The 13,590-nt window shown below is 44.1% G+C and overlaps 1 protein-coding gene across 1 annotated transcript in view; it reads left to right on the forward strand.

Moving 5' to 3' along the window:
* lamb1a (laminin, beta 1a) overlaps positions 1-13,590 on the forward strand; it is a 64,802-nt gene that overhangs the window by 14,321 nt on the left and 36,891 nt on the right. The window contains exons 5-10 of the mRNA XM_052060800.1: positions 1,935-2,123; positions 2,221-2,284; positions 2,366-2,568; positions 8,516-8,636; positions 10,233-10,421; positions 10,815-10,991. Coding sequence (XP_051916760.1) covers positions 1,935-2,123; positions 2,221-2,284; positions 2,366-2,568; positions 8,516-8,636; positions 10,233-10,421; positions 10,815-10,991 — 943 coding nt within the window. The remainder of the gene's footprint in view (positions 1-1,934; positions 2,124-2,220; positions 2,285-2,365; positions 2,569-8,515; positions 8,637-10,232; positions 10,422-10,814; positions 10,992-13,590) is intronic.

Raw genomic sequence — 13,590 nt, forward strand, 5'->3', positions numbered from 1 at the left:
TGTGAATACCTGAAAGACTCACCCCGTCTCTCCCTGTAGTGATGGGAATTCCGGCTCCTTTTAGAGAGCCGGATCTTTTGGCTCGGCTCCCTAAAAAGAGCCGTCTCTTTCGGCTCCCTAAAAAGAGCCGGCCATTTCGGCTCCCAAATGGCTCCTCAGTTTTTTTTTGTTGCTTAAATTAATTTAATACTAAAAATACCGTAATATTATGTGTAAAATGAAGTACTAATGCAAAAAATAGACATATGAAAATGTATTATTTATATGGCTTTATTTATATTCTTCTGAACATACTCAACATGGAGTACAACATGGAGTGCTACAAAAATAAAAACAAAGTACAAAGACCCATCTCAAAACAAGGTCGTCAAAAAGTTCCAATCTCTGAATGTGTATATTTATAAGCTTTTAACTATTTACAGTAAAACAACATAAGTAAGCTTTGAATACCACAAAACAAATTATAAATTAAAATTTGTAAAACAAAAAGAAAAAAGCAGCATCCAGGTAAAGGTTTTAGCTTGTCTTTAGCGAAGACTGGCATGAAGAAAAAACAAGTGCCTCAGCTTTGAGGGGTTGATCCTGTTTCTCCTCTCTGTTAATATTTGCCCTGTTTTGGAGAAGATTCTCTCTGAGGGGACAGATGTTGCGACAACACACAGCCAACACAAAATGGATGAACATCCCTTGCAATCATTTTACCCAGTTCCTCGTCAATTGTGTTATGTTTTGCTGGTTTTATAGCTTTTGACATAAAGTGGCTCATAGAGCTCTGGGTTGTACATCTAGGCAGTTGTGACATTGCAGCAGCAGCAACAGTTGCAGACACACTAGCACCTTCATTAATAGCTGGTTCCCTCGCTTGTCTTTTCTCTTCAGATTGTACTGATGGGTGGACTTTTCTGATGTGCCTGTGCAGGTTATTTGTGGAGCCTGATCTATGGGATATTTTAACCTTGCACAGTCTACACACTGCCTTTTAACTATCAATTAAATTGAAATGAGTACAAATTTCACTGCGCTTCCTATCTGTTTTCTCACCTTTCCCCTTTCCACCGTGTTTTTTTTCGCTAACTAGCGCTCTCGTCTTCTCGTCTGTCTTGTTCGCGTGCTGCTGTGTGTGTCTCTTCTCTAATCCCTCCCCCTTCTCTAAACTGCAGCGTGTGTGCGTGTGTGTAACCCTCCCCTTCCTCTTCTACCACGGATCTTGACCAATCACGCGCGACTTTAACCGAAGGGGGGGGGGGCAGGAGAAAAAAAATCGGCTCCTATTTGGACCGGCTCCCAATGAGGAGCCGGCTCCCATCGTTCACTTCAAAGAGCTCTAAGAGCCGGCTCGTTCGCGAACGACACATCACTATCTCCCTGCCCTCACAAGAAGTCCAGCTGCAGCACACACACGGAAACAGGAACTGTTTTGGAACAGAATGGCTACCTACTTGTGAACTTTGAAAATGTTTTAAAAGTTAAATAAAAAATAAATATGTAAACAAATCATTGAGGGGGATTGAAGTTGGGCTGACAGATTTCTGATGGGGCTGTAGCACCCCTTCCCACCGGTGTACGACCGTTCATGCATGCAATAGATCCTTACCGCCAGGGGCAGGTTGGCCCTTGGGAATTTTGGAAAATACATTAGTTTCCTCGAATGGCCAGTGGACTGGTCCTGGGCATCACTGCCTGAATGATTAGGCTGAGAAAAAAAAAGCGAGACTTGTATGTCGTCATTTGAATGTAAATATTGACCAGTCTTATTTGCAATGCACTTCGATCATAAGGCAGACTCAAATGTTAGCCATGCTGTGAAAGAAGTTCCGATTGCTTTCATATGATTGTGTTGTTCCGTTTGGATGAGTCAGTGTTACTTGATAATTTTTTTATTGTTGTTAGCTTCTGATGATAGACCTATTTCTCACTGGCTCTCATCCCTGAAGACATTTCGACCTGCTGCAATGGTCATTGAGCGCTCAGCAGACTTTGGGAAAACGTGGAAGGTGTATCGCTACTTTGCCTATGACTGTGAAACATCCTATCCTGACGTTTCCGTGGGTCCCATGAAGAAGGTTGATGACGTCATCTGTGACTCACGCTATTCCGACATTGAACCATCAACTGAAGGAGAAGTAATGTCAATTAACTGAACTTACCTTGGTGATCACTTTCACAATAATCACAATTTTTAGTTGTAGATCAAGTCAATAATCTGCTGAATCTTTTCAGGTCATTTTCAGAGTCTTGGACCCCGCTTTTCGGATTCATGACCCATACAGCTCTCGAATCCAAAGTATGCACGAACCGATTAATTATTTAGCTCTTTGATATGCACTTGTTTTTAAATAGTCTGATATTTTCTTCTGTTTTATAGATATGCTTAAGATCACCAATCTAAGGGTGAAGTTCACCAAACTTCACACGCTTGGGGACAACCTGCTTGACTCGCGTATGGAGATTAAAGAGAAGTATTACTATGCAGTCTATGACATGGTGGTTCGAGGAAACTGCTTCTGCTATGGACATGCGTCAGAGTGTGCCCCAGTCCAGGAAACTGGCTCTGTTCGGGAAGGCAAGGTAAGTTCTCAGCGGGGGTAATGTTTGGATATATTCCCCTCCAAACTGGTACTGTTTACAAAGCCTGACAACTTAGTGCAGTTTGGTATAATTTACTGCAATTTTTTAAAGTTATCAATAAATGATAGAAATAACCACAGGCGTGCCTTCCATCAGATGACTGACGAATGGCGGAAAACTTAAAAAAATGGACTAAGCACTGACGGAAGTGGGTCTTCATCCGTAACACCAAACAGTTTGACGGATGCCTGTTTTGTTGACGACTGACAGAAATATGTTTGCATCCTATCTATCTATCTATCTATCTATCTATCTATCTATCTATCTATCTATCTATCTATCTATCTATCTATCTATCTATCTATCTATCTATCTATCTATCTATCTATCTATCTATCTATCTATCTATCTATCTATCTATCTATCTATCTATCTATCTATCTATCTATCTATCTATCTATCTATCTATCTATCTATCTATCTATCTATCTATCTATCTATCTATCTATCTATCTATCTATCTATCTAGCGGCTGGATAGCTCAGTTGGTAAGGCATCGGTTTGGCATACGGGAGACGGTAGTTCGAATCCTGAAAAATGAGCACATAACACCATTCAGTGTGGTGCCTTGGGCAAGATCCTTCACGCTAACGCCTACCTCATACAATGATGAGAGACAATAAAATGAATGACATGCCGGCTCAGACGGTACCCAGCCAAACAAGGTCTGCCTCAGGTCCTGCGGAACCAGAGCACCTTGATGAAAAATGGGCTACTGGAACAAAGCGGAGATGGACGAGATGCGAAATATCTGTAATATATATTTATACTTTAATATATATTATATATATATTTTTTAAAAAATCTTTGTCTCCCCCCCCTCGGGTGGTGTCCGTCCCTCATTCAGCTCGGGTCCTCTACCAGAGGCCAGGAAACTTGAGTGTTCTGCGCAGTATCCTTGCTGTTCCCAGCACTGCACAATTCTGGACTGATATGTCCGATGTTGTTCCCGGGATCTGTTGCAACCACTCATCTAGTTTGGGGGTCACTGCCCCGAGTGATCCGACCATCCAGGCTCTCTCCAGCTCCTCTCTGAGCCCTTGGTATTTCTCGAGTTTCTTGTGTTCCTTCTTTCTGATGTTTCCATCATTTGGGACCGCTACATCCACTACAATGGCTTTCCTCTGCCCTTTATCTATGATCACGATATCTGGTTGGTTCGCCAATACCATCTTGTCAGTCTGGATCTGGAAGTCCCACAGGATCTTCGCTCTGTCATTCTCCACCACTTTCGGAGGTGTTTCCCATTTTGACCTTGGGGTTTCCAGTCCATACTCCGCACAGATGTTTCGGTAGACTATGCCAGCCACCTGGTTATGGCGTTCCATGTAGGCTTTCCCTGCCAGCATCTTACACCCTGCAGTTATGTGTTGGATCGTCTCAGGTGCCTCTTTGCACAACCTACACCTTGGGTCTTGTCTGGTGTGGTATATCTGGGCCTCGATGGCTCTGGTGCTCAAGGCCTGCTCCTGAGCAGCCAGGATGAGTGCCTCTGTGCTGTCCTTCAAGCCAGCCCTCTCTAGCCACTGATAGGACTTCTTGAGATCGGCCACTTCAGTTATGGTCGGGTGGTACATCCCGTGTAGGGGCTTGTCCTCCCATGATGGTCCCTATTTCAGCACCCAATCCTCTGTTCCCCATTGTCTGAGACATTCTCTGAGTACGTCATCCGTTGGAGCCTTCTCCTTGATGTATTCATGGAGCTTGGATGTTTCATCCTGGACAGTGGCTCTCACACTCACTAGTCTCCGGGCTCCTTCCTTTCGGCTTGCGTACAGTCTCAGGGTGCTGGATTTGGGATGGAACCCTCCATGCATGGTTAGGAGCTTTCGGGTCTTAACGTCCGTGGTCTGAATCTCTTCCTTTGGCCAGCTTATTATTCCTGCAGGGTATCTGATCACTGGCAGGGCATAGCTGTTTGTTTTGAAACACTTCTGATACTCAATTTGAATGAATATCAAGTTTTATAAAGGATCGTCGGAGATAGGCACTCAGAAATAACGACAAGACACTTCTGGCTACCAACAATAGGCACTTTATTGGTCCCACACAGAAATGATAACACAGTTCAAACAAGTTGTATGAAGCTAAAGAACTCTTACCGTGTGCCAGTAGGGTGGAGAGCCAACACCCTCAGCAGAGTGAGCTTCAATACGAGCTAGGCGTTCGTACGTAAACCCGTAGCCGACTCTGCTGAAGTAGCATCTCTCCCATCCTTTTATCCTCTAAAGTGTGTGCATCGGGAGGGGTGAGTGGCCATTCTCATCCCTTCCTACGCCACACTGTTTGTTGTGTAACCAAGTGGCACGGACTTGTAATTATTTACTTGCAATTATTCCAAAGCAGGTTCAAGAGTTTACCTCTGAGAAGATATACATTGGTTAAAGGAAACATCACAAAATATCTTAATATACCACTGTTTATTGCCCGGGTCTTATTCCTGCCATTGAGCTGGCTTCTTAGGACTTGCTTCACTCGCTGGAGGTATTTGGCCGTAGCCGCTTTCCTTGTTGCCAGTTCGAGGTTGCCATTGGCTTGTGGTATACCGAGGTACTTGTAACTGTCCTCAATGTCTGCTATTGTTCCTTCAGGGAGTGAGAGCCCTTTAGTGCGGACTACCTTTCCTCTCTTAGTCACCATCCGACTACATTTCTTAAGCCCGAATGACATTCCGATGTCGCTGCTGTAGATCCTGGTCGTGTGGATCAGGGAGTCTATGTCCCTTTCGCTCTTAGCATACAGCTTTATGTCATCCATGTAGAGGAGGTGACTGATTGTAGCTCCATTCCTGAGGCGGTATCCATAGCCTGTCTTGGTGATTACTTGGCTTAGGGGGTTCAGTCCTATGCAGAACAGCAGTGGGGAGAGTGCATCTCCTTGGTATATGCCACATTTGATGGACACTTGGGTAAGTGGCTTGTCATTGGCTTCAAGTGTGGTTTTCCACATCCTCATCGAGTTCGCAACGAAGGCTCTTAGGGTCCTGTTCACCTTATACAACTCCAAGCATTCAGTGATCCATGTTTGTCATAGAGTCATAGGCTTTCTTGTAATCAATCCAGGCTGTGCACAGGTTGGTACGTCGGGACCTGCAGTCTTGTGCGACTGTTCTGTCAACCAGGAGCTGATGTTTGGCTCCTCTGGTATCTCAACCAATGCTCTTCTGTGCTTCGCTCATGTATTGATCGATGTGTCCACTTCTCTTAGCCACAATGATCCCTGACATGAGCTTCCATGTTGTGGAGAGACAGGTTATTGGCCGATAGTTGGATGGGACTGCACCCTTTGAGGGATCCTTCACGATCAGGATCGTTCGCCCTTCGGTTAGCCATCTGGGGTTAGTCCCATCCCTCATTTGTGCTGCTCGGCGCTCATGGAGTGCTGTGAGTTTTTTTAGCCAGTAGGTGTGGCCCATGTCCGGGCCTGGTGCTGTCCAGTTCTTCATATCTGAGACTCTTTCCTGTATGTCTGCCACTGTTATGGTAACTGGGTTCTGTTCAGGGAGGTTGCTGTGCTCCTCTCTCAGGGTCACCAGCCATTGTGCACTGCTGTTATGTGCAACGTCCTTCTCCCATATGCCTTTCCAGTACCTTTCAGTTTCCAGTCTTGGTGGGTCAGCTTTGTTGTTAGGACCCTGCCACTGAGCGTACACTTTCGCAGGTTGTGTTGCGAACAGCCTGTTTATTCGTCTGGCCTCATTCTCTTTCGTGTACCGCTTTAGGTGGCTGGACAAGGCTTGGAGCTTTAGTAGTAGCATTCCAACAGAGCCATGTTATCGCATCTCGTCCATCTCCGCTTTGTTCCAGTAGCCCATTTTTCATCAAGGTGCTCTGGTTCCCCAGCACCTGACGAGAGACGGGCACCACCCGAGGGGTGAGACGAGGATTTAATTATTTTTTATATGTTGTATGATCTCTATATCTAGATAGATTTTATATATGTGTGTGTGTTATGTGTGTGTGTGTGCGTGTGTGTGTGAGAGAAATTAGCCGATATTTTGCCAAAAACAAATAATAATTTTCTCATAAAAACAGTTTTTGCTCACTTGTCAGTGCCTTAGCCAATCAGGATGCAGAACACAATTCACTGTTTAAAAGCATTAAAAAAAAACGGCACTACAAAAATCCATGAAACAGCGAAGCCGCGGAAAGTGAACCGCGTTAGAGCGAGCGATCACTGCATACTGTACACCAGGGCTGCCCAAACTTTTTGGATTGAAGATCTCCTTTTCGATCAACTAAGCTCCCGGGATCTACCCTTACCGGCGCGCGCATGCGCACCCGCACACACACGCACACGCACGCGCGCACGCCATGATGAGAAACGGCCTGAAAGGAGGCATGCGACGCACTTTTGCAACCTGTTAATTATCGTAGCTCACACGTACCGTTTTAAAGTGCTTCCCTGGGCCCTCCTAGATTCCTATTCTTTGCTCGTGCCCTCGGTGAATTGTACACGAAGCAAACTCAAAATGAGAATCATGACGATAAAAGATAAAGCGCAACAGCTCTGATCACAAGCTGCAATTGCAAACTGCTGAGCACTAACAACTTCCGGTGACGTAATCACGCGCCACCGTAAATTTAAGATTTACATGCTTTATTTTATTATTATTATTTTTTGGTGAAAATGAGACTGATAGGATGATTAGGGTGCCACCTACATTAACACAAAAAATATATTACTAAGATTTACAAAGACACACAAATGTTTGTTTTTTTTCTCCTCGCCAATCCTCGGATCTACTTGGGACCTGTCTTGTCTACCGTTAGATCAGGATCTACCTAATGGGCACCCCTGCTGTACACAAATCAACACCTTTTGACATGAAATACTGAACAAACGAGCCTACCATTTTCTTGCTGGCTGCCCATGTGACTGTGCCTTTGTCTGACTGGACAGATTAATTCCTTTTAATAGGGCTGAAAATTTAATCTAATATAAATTGACATTTTACTGTTATATAATGCAATATTCAAATTGCAAAGGCTGCCCGTTTGAAAAAGAAACAAATGCTTCATTTATTACTTATGTCTAGATAAATTGTGCCAAAGAGCAGTCCTAATATTTCCATATCGTTTTATGAAGCATGAAAAGTTAGTGATAAAGCCACAGTATTGTTGTAATCTGATTTGTGATTTACTTACATAAGGCACAGATTGGTGGAAATTTGTGACATTGTTATAGTCAATGCATAAAAGCCTGCAGGTCAAGGTGTTTAGTAAGTTAGCAACTCTAATTGAAGCCACTAAATAACCCATCATTCATATGAATTCAAGTTTTAATTACCTTTATTTTAGCGTAAGCCTAACTTGTAAAAACCAAAACATTTACACTATGTGTAATAAATCTAATGTTGTTTATTCCAATACATTAATGTACTGCCTTTGCTGGTTAGAAAACACAGGGAAAGTGTACCTTGAAAAAATTAGCACGTTAACTCACCATCGCTATGTTGGAGGGTGAAAAAAAATTTTGATTGTTGAGGCTTACCTTTCAAGATGGCTCACTGGTCTGTCAAGAAATAGATCTAATTGGTAACGTGCTAGAAGGAAGTTTCCCACGCACCTAAAACCTACAGCATAGGTGTCAAACTCAGGTCCTGGAGGGCCGCTGTCCTGCATGTTCTTCAAGTCTCCCTGTTGTAATACACCTGATTCAAATGAGGTTCAATGTCAGGCTTACGCAGAGCTTGCTGATGATCTGGTGATTTGAATCAGGTGGGTTGCAACAAGGAGACTTGGAAAACATGCAGGACAGCGGCCCTCCAGGACCTGAGTGTGACACCTATGACCTTCTAATATAAGCAGAAATCGCTCTACATGTAATATTGAGACATGCTTGACATGATTGCTTGCTCATTTTGTACTGATTTGATATTTTTCAGGTTCACGGTCACTGCACGTGTAATCATAATACCAAAGGACTCAACTGTGAACAGTGTCAAGATTTTTATCATGACCTACCTTGGAGACCAGCTGAGGGACGCAACACCAATGCCTGCAAGAGTGAGTCTGTTCTGGTTGACAGGACAATCTTCTCATTTAAAAAAAAGCTCATTCACTCTTCAAAGGGAACATAACTCCTTGAATTGACCTTGTGTCAAGGTAGAAATGAAGCCACGTTTCTACTGTGCTGTATAAAGGAGCTCAGCTCACCACTTTGTGTTTGTTTTGCATTCAAAATGACACATTTGACCTGGGTCTATGGTTGCCTGACATGACACCAGCGTGATACAGTGTGACACTGGTAGGTTGAACCGCCCAACATATTACTGGTGTCAGGCAGAATACTCGTACCTCCGTACCTCTCAAGTTTTTGGCATCTCCTTTTGGAGACTCCACAAATGTACCAACACACAGTAGCAGTGGCATGACTCAGGTGCTAGCGTGAAGGTTGGGGGTTTGTTCCTCAACCTTGTGGGACTTGTTAAAATAAAGTCATATGGAAACCGACTTTCGGCGGGTCTCGTTTTGCGCGGGGAGTTTTTTTTTGTGTGCTAATAAAAAAACGACACACTCTCTCTCGGAGTGCGAACGTGAGAAATTGTCGCTTTCTTCGAGTTTCTACAATTTCAACAACAGTTTTAAATTAGGCCATTCATTGTAGGTGCGCCTTCTACTCCGAAGCGCCTTATTGTGCGGAAAATACGGCAATAAAATGTATTTGGTGTAAAGATGCTTTTGCAAAATACTTTAATGCAATATATATATATTCATTCATTCATTCATCTTCCCAGCCGCTTGATCCTCACTAGGGTCGCGGGGGGTGCTGGAGCCTATCCCAGCCGTCTCCGGGCAGTAGGCGGGGGACACCCTGATTCGGTTGCCAGCCAATCGCAGGGCACACAGAAACGAACAACCACTCACACTCACACCTAGGGACAATTCGGAGTGTTCAATCAGCCTGCCACGCATGTTTTTGGAATGTGGGAGGAAACCGGAGCACCCGGAGAAAACCCACGCAGGCCCGGGGAGAACATGCAAACTCCACACAAAGAGGCCGGAGCTGGAATCGAACCCGGTACCGCTGCACTGTGAAGCCGACGTGCTAACCACTGGACTACCGGGCCACCCGCAATATATATATATATATTGATCTGATTAATCAATTAATCAATGAAATAATTCCCATTTAAATTAAGTTGTCTGCGATTGGCTGGCAACCGGTTCAGGGTGTCCCCCGCCTACTGCTCGGCCGAAGACGGCTGGGATAGGCTCCAGCACCCCCCGCGACCCTAGTGAGGATGAAGCAGTTCGGTAGATGAATGAATGAAGTTGATAAGAGTTAATAAAAAAGTTGCATTAAAAATGCATTGTCAACATTTTCTTTTTGTGTTAAAATCCATCCTCTGAACTGCACACAGAGAAGGAGCAACAGTCAATTGATGCAATGTACAGTAGAATTCTTTCAATTGTATTTCATAATGTCATGACTGTTTGATTTTTATAAAATACAAAAATGTGGGGTTCCATTTTTCCTCATTCTTCATTGAGATTTGAAAGTTCTGATATACTGTACCAGCATGGCTTGAATGAGGCTTGTATCTCAAGACACCACTGTTCGACTTGTGTTTTGACTGTGGCTTTCTCTCATGTCCTCAGAGTGCAATTGCAACCAGCACTCGGATTTATGTCACTTTGACATGGCCGTCTATGTGGCCTCTGGAAATGTAAGTGGTGGTGTGTGCGATGGCTGTCAACACAATACAACCGGATACAACTGTGAGCAGTGCAAACCGTTCTTCTTCCAACACCCTGAGAAAGATGTCAGAGATCCAAACATCTGCCAACGTGAGTAATGATTAAATCTCTTTTTGGTCACTTAACAGTCAGCTTTAGAGTCCCAAATGGATTGTCCTCACCAAGTGATTGTCAAATAAAATGTAAAAAGGGTATTTCTACAGTATTCTCAACAATATTTATCAGATATATTTTACACTGAAGTTGAAGGAAAAATAAAACATGCCTCAAATATATGATCGATGTTATGCTTTTGAACAAGGGAAAAATACAGTTACAAGTGCCCAGTTTTAAGATGACTGCAGTATAATACATTGGGTGTATGTAAACAATATGAACTGATGTCAAGAGAGTATTTTCCTTATTCTCGTCACTCCACTTCATTGGAAATGATGTGAAACTAGGTATTTAAGCAAAACGATTTCTGCCTTTTTGTCGCTGTAGCATGCAGTTGTGACGCGTTGGGCACGCTGAATGGAGGAATCTGTGATGGGAGGACAGACATTCGACTCGGACTCATTTCTGGCCAATGCCGCTGCAAAGTCAATGTGGAAGGAGAACGCTGCAACCGCTGCAAGCAGGCATATTATGGGCTCACGGTTTCCTCCGAAGGCTGCAAAGGTTTGACATGATCTGTAACATCATGCATGCATGGATGGATAGACATGCGTGTACTTGCTCTGATATTGTACATATTCTATAGATTTTTTTTCCACACCCACACAAATCCAAGTCAGCATATTCAGGTCATAATGTCAATGTTAAGTACCAGTTGTGAATGCATAAAAAGCACAGTCAATGTTTCCTCTGGTTTAAAATCTCGTATCTGGCCTGTCTATTAGGGATGTGAATCTCAGCACTGAGGACGATTCGATACACATCTCGATGCACTACCAGCGATGCGATACTTAAACGATGCATGCAATTTTCTGGCGACACGATGCGATACGTTTCACCGTCTTCACGATGTGATACGACGCGATACACATTTAGTTCAAATCAATGCGATCCGATACGATACAGTGCAATTTGTTGTGATATTGTGCAAGTAAAACATGATGCAAATACGCAAAGAAAAAAAGTTTAAAAAAAGATGGAATTCAGTATGGTATTGCAAAAAGTAGACCACTTTATTCCTTATAAACAGTAGAACGTGTAAAACAACTTATTTAAGCCCTTTCACAATTGGGTTTTGTGCAAAGAAAATGTAAACAATTTGGCACCTGAGACTCACAGCTGTTGCTGTAGTGTAAACACAAACAGACTACTCACCGAGTGTCTTATATGAAATATCCATTTCCATAGGACAGAAAAAAAATACAATTGAAACAATGTGGCAGTCACAGCCTCAAAGCTGCTGTGTGTATTGTAGCGTACACAGACCACTCTCACTGAGTGTCAAAATGAAATGTCCAAAAGAGTCATCCATATATAGTTTTTCCTTGCGCGGTCACAGTGAAGTATAAGAGGCAATTTTTTTTTCTGGTTTGCCAAGAGTTTCTCTGGTGTCCAACGAGGAACTGGACGGGGAGGCCGGGGAGGGGGCGGGAAACTTGTCGGTGATCTGGTGCCATCGTTTTAAGTGGTCTGCATATTTGCGGTGCTGCCGTTGTATGGCTTCGTAGTGCGACTTTCTTTGCAAATTACGGAGCTTTTATCAATCTTTCCGTCTTTCTTTTCGAAGCCGTAGTATTTCCAAACATAATATCTGAATGTTGCGGAAGCATTAAATACAGTAGTTTCCTCGCTGCTGCTTGCGCGAACTTCCATAGTGTTTCGCTAGTTGTGTACTGGACTGTATGTGACGCACGGCTACTGTCCGTATTCAACACAAAACGCAAAACAATGATGGTGCATTCATTGCGCCTAGGAAAGGGCATCAGGCGCCGACAGGTATGGCAGCCTCTGGCACACGCTCCCTCGTATTATCCCTGTTTTTGTCATTTTCGTTTGTTTTTGGCGACCCTGGCTTACTTACACGAGGGAAAAGTTGCTGCGCATTGGGGAGTCTACGCTCGGTCTTTTTTCACCAGCACCCGAAAATCCACAAGGTTTTTCGGAGCTAATCGCGAGCGGAGCGGCTGCGCTGTATGGAGCATGGAAACGCCGCCGGAGGAGGGGGAAGCGAGCCGGCGTGCTCGTCAAGCTCCGGCAGCGCGGATTTCGAACCCCGCTCCCATCGATCCATCTTGCTAATCTACGATCTCTGCCAAACAAGATGGATGAACTTCTTCTCCTCACAAAGACCAACAAAACCTTTGCACGTTCTGCCGCGCTCTGCTTCACTGAAACCTGGCTCAGTGACCGCCACCCAGATTCCGCGCTACATCTACCCGGCTTCCGCCTTCTCCGAGCCGACCGCGACACGGAGCTATCAGGGAAATCGAAAGGTGGTGGGATTTGCTTCTATATCGATGAAGAATGGTGCACTGATGTCACGAAGCTCGACGCACACTGCAGCCTGTACCTGGAGTCGCTGTCTTTAAACTGAAAGCCATTCTACTCGCCACGTGAGTTCACCTCCTTTTTACTAGTCGGTGTTTACATTGCGCCACAAGCTAACGCTAACACGGCGATACAAACGCTAGCCGAACAAGTAAACAAACTCGAACTAAAATACCCAGAGTCACCCCTGATCATTTTGGGCGATTTTAATAGAGCACATCTTAACCGTGAACTTCCCAGATATAAGCAGCACATCGACTGTTTCACCAGAGAAGGCAACATTCTAGACCACTGCTATACAACAATCAAAAATGCATACCGATCGGTCGCCCGTGCAGCATTGGGTCTTTCTGACCACAATTTAATCCACTTAATACCTACATACAGACAGAAACTCAAATGTGTTAAACCGGTTGTTAAGACTGTGAAAAATGGACAGATGAAGCAAAGCTAGCTCTACAAGAATGCTTAGACTGCGCTGATTGGGGCGTCTTTGAAACTTCAACGGGCACACTGGATGAATACACAGACACTGTAACATCATACATCAGTTTCTGTGAGGACATGTGTGTACCAACGAAGTCCTTCCGCTCCTTCAACAACAACAAGCCATGGTTTACTCCCAAACTCAGGCATCTCAGGAAAGAGAAAGAGGCCGCATTTAGAAGTGGAGATCGGGCACTGTACAAACATGCCCGAAACCAATTGACAAAGGAATTTAACATCGCTAAGAGAAGCTATGCAGAGAGGCTGAAAAACCAGTTCTCTGCTAACG

The sequence above is a fragment of the Hippocampus zosterae genome, chromosome 3, assembly GCF_025434085.1.
Source record: "Hippocampus zosterae strain Florida chromosome 3, ASM2543408v3, whole genome shotgun sequence".
NCBI classification, from domain to species: Eukaryota; Metazoa; Chordata; class Actinopteri; order Syngnathiformes; family Syngnathidae; genus Hippocampus; species Hippocampus zosterae.